Source organism: Bos javanicus, chromosome 15, assembly GCF_032452875.1.
Source record: "Bos javanicus breed banteng chromosome 15, ARS-OSU_banteng_1.0, whole genome shotgun sequence".
Taxonomy (NCBI): domain Eukaryota; kingdom Metazoa; phylum Chordata; class Mammalia; order Artiodactyla; family Bovidae; genus Bos; species Bos javanicus.
In genome coordinates, this window is record NC_083882.1 from 46,907,099 (window position 1) to 46,919,609 (window position 12,511).

Genomic DNA, 12,511 nt, shown 5'->3' on the forward strand with positions numbered 1-12,511 from the left:
TATAATGTTCAAGAATCCCATTTCTTTCCTTAGTCTTAGAGAATCTCCTTCCTCAGAAGTACAGACACTTCTGCTTTTTCAACTCTAAGCCATCACAGACAGCTGGGCACAATTCACCCTTAGGTGAATTTTTTGTGAAAACCTTGGAGCCTTGTTTTTTTTCTTTTTTTATTATAGTATATTGTTATAATTGTTCTGTTTTGTTATTTTTAAATTTATTTTTTTTAATTGAAGAATGATTGCTTTACAGAATTTTGTTGGTTTCTGCCAAACATCAACATGAATCAGTCATAAGTATACATATGTCTCCTCCCTCCTGGGAGCCCTGTTTTTATAAACAAAAGCTAGGGCAGAGAGTTTCTGAACATTTCTGTTTTGACACTGCAATTTGAAAAGCTTTAAGTCTAGGGGATACAAAACTTTAGGTACTTTTTTACGATGAGAGGAGAGAGAAAATGAACAAAACCCAAATGAATACCTCTGTGAAGTTTCCTGCCACATATATAAATGCTTAGCCTAGCAATTGACATACAGTAAATTACACTCTTTGGACTAAAAGATTGTTTTTGTTGATGTTTTGTTGTTGTGATTCCAGGAACTTAAAATTGTGTGTCCTGCTGCCCATCCTAGCTCAATTCTATCCAACTTGTTCCCTAATTGTCAAAATGCTGTTTCCCACACAGGAGGGGTGTCAGTCTGCAACTAGAGGGCCTCAACATGGTTATTCAAGATGTCTTGTGGTATAGTTGCTCCACCATCTTCCCATCCTGGAAAAGCGGAGACACCAAGATGCACAGCTGACTCCAGAATTTTGCTCCTGCTTCTAGGATAGGCAAGATGGCCAGTTATCACCCTCCTTGTGCTCAGAATTCTGCCAGGTGGCAGAAGCCACCTGTTCTAGGAGAGCCTTCTCTTGGGACAAGTATGTACATTATAAATGAAAAGCTTATTTTTAGCACCCTGAATCCATCAGAGACCACCAAAGTGGCCTTCATTACCCATTCTAGCTCAGCATGACTGGAGGGCAGAGATGGTAGGAAAACCTCTTGAGAAACTGACACATCTTCCTCCAAAATTGGATCTTTGCCTGCTTCAACTCTCATCTCTGTTTGCCAAATAAATATTTAGGTACCTAAAACCTGGCAGAGTTTTAGCTCTGAGGACCCAGCAATAATCAAGAGACCCCATGCCAGCCCTATGGTTCTCATAATCGGTGAGGAGGATATCACAAAATAACCACAGATTTTGGAATGATCGAAAGTGCAGTGACCCTCATAATCTCTCCTGACACCTCGGCTCCAGCCTCAGTCTCAGTTTCTGTGCCCATTTGAAGAAGTTTTGTTTCAAGTCCTTCGTGTCTGAGTCCCTCTGTGTCACCTGTATCGTGACCAAAAAGTTGGTCGACGTAGAGGACACCAACACCTCTGGGACTGTCTCCATGACAACACATCAGCATATCCTGCCCTCAGAGCCCTGGAGACCCTACCCTACATTCGTGTACCACTTATAATAATCATTCTTGATATTCTGTAACTGATTATTCAGCATCTTGAAATCATGAGAAAACTAAAGACCAATGTTGTTTACATTTCCCCTGTGGTCTGACTTTTGTGGGTGCTTAAAAGTCATATTATGAACCTTTCAACCACAAAACCCAAAATCGGGTTTTGCTTCCCACCTAATAGGAGACGTTCTCACCTAAAAACTTGCTACCACTATGAAATAAAAACTTTGTACCCATATTTTCTTCTTGCTCCTTTCTGCCTCCTGAGCAACCCTGGTGCTTCCCCATGTGCTCCTGTATGGCACAGTGTGCTCACTTCCTGTTGGGGACTGTAAGTAATAAATCTTCTTTCAGTGGCATTGATCTCTGAGTATGTCATCACTCAGTCAATGTAATATAAATTTATCAGTTTAATGTTGGTAAATTAAATTCCAAGCACATTTTAAAATACTGCCTGGCACAGCTCACACCCAAAGACTGGCCAGGCCCTGGAGGAGCTAAAATTATGGCAAGGGTGAATATGATTCAGAGATGACATTTGACTCTCCTCCACAGACCCCATAACACCTCTTCTGCCCCAAACCTGCAGACCTTCTTCTAAGTATGTCACAGTTTCTCCAGAACTCCCCAAACACTCATCTCCAGTTGTCCCCAATCATGATACTCTGCTCCACTGAGCCTCCATTCTCCATCCTATGTCCTGGAATGCTGTACAGAGAAGGAGAACTGGATTTCTGCCAGGACCAAGGCCAGCTCTGAGAACCATCATGGTAGGATAGGGCCAGGTTTACAGTCCTGGAAACTATTCTTCCCTTGGAAGAGATCAGTTCTGGGGGTCAGTTCTGAGGGTAAGGTATACCTGGTCCTAGGTTCCAGGGCTAACTGAAGGAAGGAAAAGGGAGCAGGTATTTACTCTGGCTTACTAAGTAAGATTGAACCCCTCAGAGCTCATGAGGTTGAGGATACAAAACCTGCTGTGAGATGCAATGGTCAGGGTGTATATGTGAATGTGTCTATGAAAACATGTGCATACTTACAGCAGTAAGATACATAAGCTTGCTATACTGTGGCACAATGATTCTTCATTCATCAGTCCTCTCATCTCTTTGAAGCCAGCTACTACACAGCCTGTGCCCCTTGCCCCTGTAACCCAGAATTCAGACAGAATTTATCCTGGCTGGCTCACATTGGCTTTGGTTTTTTTCATCAACCCCATAAATGCTTAGTGAGGAAGCAACACTTTATTGAAGTGCTGTTTGCAGGGTACACTTGTGAACCCCCCATGTGGAGGAGCATTTAAAAGATACCTTGGAACAAGAGGGCTATAGATATGCTTTTGTGTGTTCACAAGTGTGTGCAGATCCATGGACGACATCTGTGTGTATTGATGTGTGACTCTCAGTATACGTGTGTTTATGAGGTGTGTGACTGAATGTACTTATATGGTGTTGGTATAAGACTTATGTAGGTGAGAAAGATGTGTGCTCTGAGAAGGGGAACTCCAGAGCATTTAATATGGATTTCACAGTCTCCTGGTCAGTGTGCATATGTGCAAATAGGTATGTGTGCATGTGTGCTTGTGTGCATGCATGTGTGTGTGTATAGTTCTGGTGAGCAGAGGTTGAATGTATGCTACACTCCTGCATCTCTAGGTGGTACATCTACAGACCCAGTTCACGCCCATCTCTGTAACCCAGCAGACAGGATGGCAGAGTTTCTGCAGGCAGATTTCCCTACAAGTCTGGATTCACTTGGTGGTGGGAGTCCTGGGGATAGACATGGGGTCACTCTAGGCCTGGAGGTCCCTCCTGGCCAGCTCTGCCCTCTCCATCTTTGGACGTTGCCTCCCCAGGTTCGCCCTCGTCATCAGCCTCCATGAGTTCCTCAGGCATTGGCCACTCCCGGGTCTGCCACTCCAGCCGCTCGATGCGATAGGCAATCTTGAGTGCACCGGACTCCAGCTCAGCCAGGAGTCGAGCGAACTTGGTTTGCAGATCATCGAGTTGCTGGTCTAGGCCTCGCAGCCGGGCCTCCGTGGCCTCCTGTAGGGCGATCTCGGCTGCCTCCGCGTTTACATCCAACTTGTTCATTTTGAGCAGGATCTCACGGCCCTTTTCCTCCATAACAGCCTGGGCCTGCGGGTACTCGCTCAGCACTTCCCGCAGGTCCTCCTTGCTCAGGCAGAACAGGTCCGAATAACCTAGACTCTTGATGTTGGCTGTGCGGCGATTCCCAGACATGTTCCCTGTGGCCGAGGAGCAGACAGGTGGGAGGACAGTTAGTCAGGGTGGGTGTGAGGGGGTATTTTCCGTCTGAACCCGGACCCCCACCTCCACATTTGTGCTTCTGAGCCTCTCTTTCTGTCTCATTAATTCTTTCATTCTGTAATGTACTGGGTGGGGACTAGGCTGTGTGCTGAGTGGGTATCAGTGACTTGCCTCCAAGAGTTCAGTCTAGAGGAGACAGACATTTGATGGAATAGTTACCTAACAGCACAGTCAATGCAGTGTAGATGAGCATCTGGTACTGTGGGAAGACAGGCAAAGAGCCCCAGACAAGCTTTAAGGCAGAGAATTCAGGGAAGCCTGGAGGAACTGATGCCTAGACTGAGTGGGAGGTAACCAGGGGAGGCGGGGAGGGCAACTAGGCAGAGGGAGGAGCATGAGCAGAGGGAAGGAGGTAGGAAAGAGTTGGGTGGTTACAGAGTACAGCAGGCATGGCAGAGAGGCCAGAGTGCAGCGTGTGAGGAGCTGGGGAGAGATGGAGAGAGCCAGGTCAAGGCCCACAGCCCTGGCAAGGAGTCTAGACCTTAGCTAAAGGACAGAAACTACTGAACTATTTTTAGCAGGGGAACTGTAAGGTATCATTTGCATTTTAGAAAGCTAATGGTGGGTGGCTGGTGGGAAGATAGGTTCTGAATGCTGCGGAGTCTCGAAGCTAGAAGGACCTTAGAAAGGGCAAGGGAGCCACCATTTGTTGAACTCTTGCCACGTGCCAGGCCCCGCACTGGGAGCCTCACCCATACAGCTCATTTAATTCTTACAAATAACTCTATGGGTTTTGAATATCACCCCTCTTGGGTAGATGAGGAAACTGAGGCCTAAAAGAGGTAAGTGATTTGTCCAAAGTCAGGTAGATAGGCCAACTGCATACCAGATACAGGGCTTGAGGGGGTCCTTGGCTGACAAGTGTGAGACCTTTAAGACAACTAGAGAGTGGGATCCCCAGGCTGAGAGCACATTCTAGTCTTCATCAGTGACAGCGTGCTTACCCGTTTTAAGTCTTTCCCATCTCCTGTGGCCTTGGTGTCTTTACCTGTGCTGTCCTCCTTCACAGGCTGATAAGAAGAATAAATGAGCCGGTGTACAGTACCTAGCCTGGACTGGAGTTGATGGAGTAAACCGAAGTTCATTCCTTCTACCTCTCTTTCCATTTGGCTATGAGAAAGCTCTTTCTCATATTGACTTCAAGTGTGTATACTTATCACCCATGTCAGCTTGGACAAGTTCCCCAAATTCTCTGTGCTCCAATTTCCTTGCCTTTAAACTGTGAATAATAGTACCTACTTTATAGAACTGCTGTGAGAATTAAATGAATTGGTACACATGAAGAACTTTGAACAGGGCATGTAGTAAGCATGTAGAGACTATTAGCCATTATTATTACTAATTGCTATTATCTCGGCACTTTTCACTGATCTGTTGGTGCTTTGGGTGAATACTCACAGAGCAAGTCTGCTCTCTCTTCCAAGGACCCAACCTTCTCATGGACGTTGACTCAGCCTCTTCTCAGGGAAGAGACCCTCTGTGTCCTGCCTCTCTCTTGAGCCCTCTAGTGACTCAGGCAAGGGCCAGCTGTCCTTAATCTGTGGGCCCTGAAGTGCCATCTGGTCTCAGCACAGGGTTCTGCTGTCCCCCTTCCCCTCCTGTAGTCCAGTCTCCAGAACAAATGCTGAGGTGCCCACCTTTGATGTTGATGATGCTGATCTCCCCAAAGTAGAGCCCTGCACCAAGCACAGCATACTGGGTGACACCATCGTCCGCCACCACGGCCAGCTGACCCTCTCGGATGATGTACATCTCTCGGCCAATGTCCCCTTTGCGGCAGACATATTCACCCGGCGAGTAGGTCTGGGGCTGCAGCTTCAGCACCAGCTCCTCCAGCAGGCTGGCCTCACAGTTTTGGAAGATCTGTACCCTGCTCAGGGTAGGCAGGTGCACAGACACGGCCACTTCTGCCCGCAACCGCTCGGGCAAGTGCTGTAAGATGGCTACCTCATTGGTCATCTTCTTGTTGATCTGCAGGTGCTGGTACCTGGGGGGAATGGTAGTAGCAGTCCTCACCAGCCCCTTACGTGCCTCCCTCTACATTTTCAGGGTTCTCGGCTCAGCTTCAGCCAAGAACCCAACCACACTGAGCTCTCACAAGGGTCATACGAATACTTGACAGTTGGTTGATAAATATCTTTAGTCCACTATCTCCTAGTCACAGACATATTTTGACCTCTTCTCTCCCATCCAGGGCCTGGAAGCCTTTACACAGTGGACAGAGCCTTAATTCCTGTCAGGCTTTACCCACCCACCATTCCATGATGTCTTGTACCGTTCCACTAAAAATATCTACTTCAGTCACCAAGCCCCATCTTCTTTAGAGGTCTTCTGTTCTATGTCCCTAACTTGGTGACACTTCCCCTTGTTCACCCTACAGTATGGACTCCATGACAGAGTCAACCATCTTGTTGTTGATCATCCTCTGAGGAGTATTGCTCTTACCTCTTACACCTTCCAGGACCTTCTGAGTTCTACCAGGTGGTGGCAGTTCCCATTCCCTGGGTTCTATGTTAGCTTTCCTTGTGTATGATTTCATCTCCCTGTCAATCTCTTACCCAACCCCTTTCCTTAAGTCCATACCCAGTTAATGGAGGACATCCTTTTCCAAGTTCCACCCAGTGAACCCTCCAATGAATACCACATCCTAAGTGCCCTGCCTGACCCACCAGGCAGTAAGAACCCAGCTACCTTCCTCAGAGTCTATCCTACACACCTCTTCCTGTCCTGGTCTGGAACCCCAGTATCCTCACCAGTCAATGACTCTCCGCTCCAGCCGGTGGTTGACATGATGCAGCTTCATGTACTTCTTCACCAGCGCGTGGTCTGGGTAGAAGGCTGCATCTGCTGTGTTCATGTTGTAGATGACAGAGCTCATGCTACCCATGATGGTGGCGAAACCCATGACTGCCAGCAGGAAGTCGCCCACCATGAAGAGGTACTCCTCCTCCTGGGCTGGCAGCGGTGTGTCGCCCACGGTGGTCAGGATTAGCGTGGAGAAGTAAAAGCTGTAGAGGTACTGGCGCCGCAGCCGCTCAAAGCCCGGCTGTGCAGGGTCGGGGTACACCCAGACGTCACGCCCGAAGCCCAGGTACCGGGACAGGGCAAAGTAGAGGCAGCTGTTCCAATGGATCACCACAAAAATGTAAAGCATCAGCTTGGCGATGCGGAAGGCGTTCGGGTAAGCTGTGCGGGTCTCCATGCGGTCAAAGGCCTCAAAGAGGCGGGGCGCTCGCAGAAAGCGGTTTAGCCTCAGCGGGGGTGTGTGTGGACCCAGACTCACGTAGGCAACATCCGTGGGCAACAGGGAAACCAGGTCCAAGAAGAAGCTCCAGGTGCGAACGTAGCGACTCGAGATCCTACCTTTGTCCACCACCAGGATGCCCTGTTCCAAGAATCCTGGTGGGGAAGGGGGCTCAGTCGTGGGTGGGGTCAGGTATGGGGCGGAGTCGGGGCACCTTCCTGCTTCCGGGTACAGTAATGAGGTTGAGGGTGGGTAGGCCAGGGCAGCACAGGGAGACAGTTACAGGGACAGGATGGGTTGGGCCTAACACTGCTCCAGGGTTTCTGGGGTGAGCACTGGGGTATTGTAAACACAGAGACATGTGACAGTGCTATGAGGGAGGGGGTCACTTTCTTGTTACTAAGAGGCTCTCCTTAGGAAGGGAACGTGGAAGGAAGGTCAGTCCTGGGACTCACTGACCAGTGTGGAAGTGCACCACGATGTCCAGGAGGTAGAACAGGTCACTCGTGTAGTCCAGCACTAACCAGGCCACCAGATAACCATGCTGCAAGTCGGGGAAGCAGGCTCTGCGTGGTAGGGACAGAAGGGATTGGCTTAAGGGATCCTTCTGTGTGTGAGGTATTGTCCCCAAGCCGCTGAGCACTAAACCTGGGCCCTTGCATTGGCGCCGCCCTCACACACACCAGCCCTGAGCAAGGGCCCGCCCTCTTCCTGGGCCTCATTCTTTATCCCTGGTCTCTGCTTAGGGCCCTTCCCATAGCGGCAAACCTGCACACCACGATGATGAGGTTATACATTACTGGGAAGACCATTGTGTTCAGCCACCAGTAGTAGTAATCTCCAGATGGGTCCAGGACTGGCAGAGACTTCCTGTGGGCAAAAGAAGTCGGGTTTCAATTATCCATGGTTCGCTGTTGCCCTTGCCACCCGGTGCAGCAAGGAGGGATCAGGCTCCATCTGGTGAGGCAGACAGATAGACAGAGGGGACCAGGATTTCTCACCTGGCTTTGGTCAGGACAGAAGGGCTGGACTCTGTCGTCTTCACTTTGCTGTCCTGGCTCATGGTTCTGTGGCCTGCTGCCTCGGGATGAGATATCCAGGGCCTCTGCCTGCAGGTGGTTTCAGGAAGTGGGGGCTAGAGCCTGCCTTTCCAGAAGAAGCTGCCCTTGGTCTCCAGCTGCAATTCCTCCCTCTTTGGCTGCTGAAGCTCTTAGCAACGCCACCAGAGCCAGCCGCTACCAAAGCGGTGGAACCTGTGTGGCTCCAGCACTCCACCCTGTCTCCTAGGGCTCGGGTTTACACCTATCCAACTAAACATCTCTAATGAGGTCCTTGGAGACGGTGGGGGTGTATGCCTCAGAGGTAAGGCTAAACCTTGTCTCCCTCCACCTTCCTCAAAGCTGAACTACATAAGGGCTTTCTAGTGGGGAGACTTGGTTGCCTGTGTAGGTTTAGGAATTCATTGTTTTACCTTGTGCAAATTCCCAGCTTGAACCTCATTTTTTATTCTTTTAACATCTATGTACTGTCAGATATGTCAGGTATCAGGTGCTGAACTAGTCTCCATATCAATGTGAGCTCTCGTTCCATTACTTGCACCCTTGTCTACGTCCTTCCTGCTGCATGAGTGTGATGGGGGCCATCCTGTGGCATTTTGGTCCTCATCCCCCTCCTGTTACCTCTTGTGCCTGATCTCACCAGTTATTTCCTGTGTTTTCTAAATCCTTAACCTCTTCCAGTTTTCCCTTTCTATGAACAGGCTTAAACCTCCCATACCAGAAAATAATTTTAAAAAATCCTAAAAATTCTCCCTCAACTTGATGTCCCTTTCACTAATATCATCTTTCTCAAAAAGTCATAATCAAAACACCTGCTATGTGCCACGTCAAAATTATGCAAAGTATTGGGGATGAAAGATGAATGAAACACATTCCTTGTCCTCCATAAACTCGAAGTCTAGTGGGGGAAGCGGCAGGTAGATAGGCAATTATATATTAGTCTGATGAGTACTCAATTAGGTGGGTACACAGAGAGTTATTATAGTGCATAGGAAAGGTCCCAATTGAGACTGGGTTCTGTAGGATGAATAGGAGTTAGTTAAGTGTAGAGATGGAAGAGTGAAGAGCGCTACAGGCAAAGTGCAAAGAGCACGGAAAGGCACAGAGATTTCAAAAAGCATAGGTGACTAGGGGAACGTCAATTGGTTTCTGTAGCGAATCTGAGAGCCTAGTGGTGAAAGATGAGGCTGAATGGTTGACAGACGACAGCTCAGGGAGAGCTTTGTCAGCCATGTTATAAAACTAATAGCTTATCTAAAGCAATGGAGAATTCATGAAATGTTTTGCACAGTTAAGTGATATGGCTAGATTTGTGTTTTCAGATAGTGTCTTGGAAGAAACATCTACGGTCTACAACAGTATATTTTATTTTCTTGAAAACTGCTTTTCCCATGACTTGTATTGATACCATAATTTCTTGGTTTTCTGTTTGTTTCTTCTTAGTCTCTTTCATAAGCCCCTCTGCCTATCCCTCCTGTTTTGGTGAGGTTTTCCTGGACTCTGATGGACTCTCTTTCTATCCTCCCAACTCTCTGTGGTCAGTCTGGGTCACCCACAGGATCTCCTTTCCCATTTAATGACTCCCAATAACTCTCTTTGAGCTACAGACATATCTATACCACTAAGTGTTCACAGGATGTCCCCACTCAGATACTGCACAGTCACCTGTAGCCCATTTGGTCTTTTAACTGAGCTCATTATCTTTCCTATCTGCTCTTTCTCTTATGATCCCTATCACTGGCCTTTCAGCCAAAATACTTAGCACCAGTATTGTTACTATTACAATTGTATAATATTGTATAATATTCTGATACTCCTTCCTTGTGACTGTTTCAGTCAATAGAGTAAAGCAGGAGTGATGTTGTGTGGCTTCTGAGACTAGATCATAAAAGGCCAAGCAGCTTCCTTCTGCTTTTCTTAGAACACTCACTGTCCAGAAGCTGTCTCAGGATGCTGCCTCTTACAACCTGGCTGCCATGTTGTGAGAAGCTCAAGCCACAGGAATAGTCATGTGCCTGTACTTTGACAGTTCCAGCTGAGCTCAGCCTTCAAGTTATCCCAGTTGTCTCAGGCATCAGACATGTGAGTGAAGAAGCCTCCAGATGATTTTAGTCACCAGCCTCAAGTCACCCCCAGGTGTTTGAATTTTCCAGATGAGGTCCCAGACATCAGGGAACAGAGATAAGCCATTCTTGCCCTGTCTTATTCAAATTCCCAGAATCTGTGAGCATAATAAAATGACCAGTGTTTTACCCTACTAAGTTTGAGATGATTTGTTATATAGCATAGTAACCAGAGGACTTTCCTGGTGGCTCAGTGTCAAAGAATCCACCTGCAGTGCAGGAGTCCCAGGAGATGAGGGTTTGATCCCTGGGTCAGGAAGATCCCCTGGAGGAGGGCATGGCAACCCACTCCAGTGTTCTTGCCTGTAGAATCCCATGGACAGAGGAGCCTGGCAAACTACAGTCTATAGTGTTGCAAAGAGTCAGACATGACTGAAGTGACTTATCATGCACTCAGTGCATAGTAACTAGACCATACATATAGAAAAGTACATATTTCCTAAGTACACAGCTTGATGAATTCCACAGAGTGAACACAGTCATGTAACAGGCACTCACATCAAGAGCCCCACTCTGCCCTCTTCTAGGCAGCACTTCTCCAAGGGTGATCACTAACCTGACTCTTAATCCTATCATTTAGTTTTTCCTGTGCTTGTATTTGGAGAAGGCAATGGCACTCCACTCCAGTACTCTTGCCTGGAAAATCCCATGGACGGAGGAGCCTAGTGGGCTGCAGTCCATGGGGTTGCTGAGAGTCGGACACGGCTGAGTGATTTCACTTTCACTTTTCACTTTCATGCATTGCAGAAGGAAATGGCAACCCACTCCAGTATTCTTGCCTGGAGAATCCCAGGGACGGGGGAGCCTGGTGGGCTGCCGTTTATGGGGTTGCACAGAGTCGGACACGACTGAAGTGACTTAGCAGTGCTTGTATTTGCTTCCCAGGTGGCTCAGTGGTAAGGAATCTGCCTGCCAATGCAGGAGACATGGATTGGATCCATGGGTTGGGAAGATCCCCTGGAGAAGGAAATGGCAAACCACTTCAGTTTTTAATCTTTCCTCTTACTTTTTCTCATATTCATCCAGTCATCAAGCCCTGGTGACCTAATAACCACGTATCCATTTTTTCTACATCCTTACTATTCCAATTTGGATCTTATCAATCTGATCATAACATTTTTTATGGTTCTCTATTACCCCAAGGATGAAAATCTAAACTCCTTAAGATGGTCTACAAAGCTTGGTCCATGTCTTCGACCTCATCTCACAGTGTTTCCTCTGCATGTTCCCTAGGCTCCAGACAAGCTGTACTAATGATAGTTTTCAGAGTACCTCCCACATTTTGTCCATTCTTTCTTGCCTTGTTATGTGCTGATCCTTTCCGCTGAAACTTCCATTACTTTTTCTTTTTAAATACTTTTTCTTTTGAACTAATTTTAGGCTTACAAAAAAGTTGCAAAAATAGGACAGAAAGTCCTTGTAAACTCCTTACTCGTGTTCCCCTGTTATCATCTTAACTAGAGCACAGTGATCAAATCCAGGGAATTAACATCGATGTAATACTTGCAACTAAACTGCAGACCTTATCTGAAACTTTCATTTCTCAGTCTTACTCTTGCTTGTTTCTAAAGACTGCTCAGACATCATCTTCTCCTAGACGGCTTTCCTAGGCCCCTTTGCTCTTCTTTCCCCTCATTCTCTAAACACTCATAGGACTTGTGTGTGAGGAGTGCTACTCCTCGATGTGTGTTGTTGTGTGATGAGTACTGCTCCTTGATGGCAATTACACTACGTTGCAATTGTCTATAAAGGCTGAGATCCTGAAGGGAAGAGACTGGTTATAATTGACCTGGAATTCTGCCTGACAAGGAGGATCTTACTCCATGTTCCTTGAGAGACTGAAAACGATAGTGCTCAAGGTATCAAAAGGCAGCAGGTGTTGGCGAGCCAACGCAGGGCAGTCATCGCCTGGGTCCTATCCAAGCCCGCAGGTGGTGCAAGAAATGAGCTAGATCACTCGCTGTCTGCCTTCTCTAAGGCTCTGCTTTTCCGCAGGTCTAGCTCACCTGCTAACTCCTCCCCTTAGACCTACCCCCCAGTGTTAGCTCCACCCCCTCCACGCCTCCTCTTCCTCTGTAAGCTCCTTTTGGACCTGTGACCCCGCCCCTACCACGTTAGTCACTCTTTCATCCGGATCTCTGTCCTAAGCCCCGCCCTCCGGCCTTTCCCTGCCTCTTTTAGTCACGTCGCTCTTTAGGTCCCGCCTTCTGCCCTCTGGTTTGACCTTTCCTCCTCAGGCTCCGCCTCCACCCCGC

General features: G+C 47.8%; 1 protein-coding gene across 1 annotated transcript; it reads right to left on the minus strand.

Moving 5' to 3' along the window:
• Nucleotides 1-2,202: 2,202 nt before the first annotated feature.
• Nucleotides 2,203-8,635, minus strand: CNGA4 (cyclic nucleotide gated channel subunit alpha 4). Its single transcript, XM_061380595.1, has 6 exons — nt 8,077-8,635; nt 7,844-7,945; nt 7,535-7,641; nt 6,585-7,230; nt 5,469-5,818; nt 2,203-3,749 (listed from the first exon to the last, which is right to left on the minus strand). The coding sequence occupies exons 1-6, from the start codon at nt 8,136-8,138 to the stop codon at nt 3,289-3,291; spliced, it is 1,728 nt and encodes a 575-aa protein (XP_061236579.1). The 5' UTR covers nt 8,139-8,635; the 3' UTR covers nt 2,203-3,288.
• Between the last annotated feature and the right edge of the window lie 3,876 nt (nt 8,636-12,511).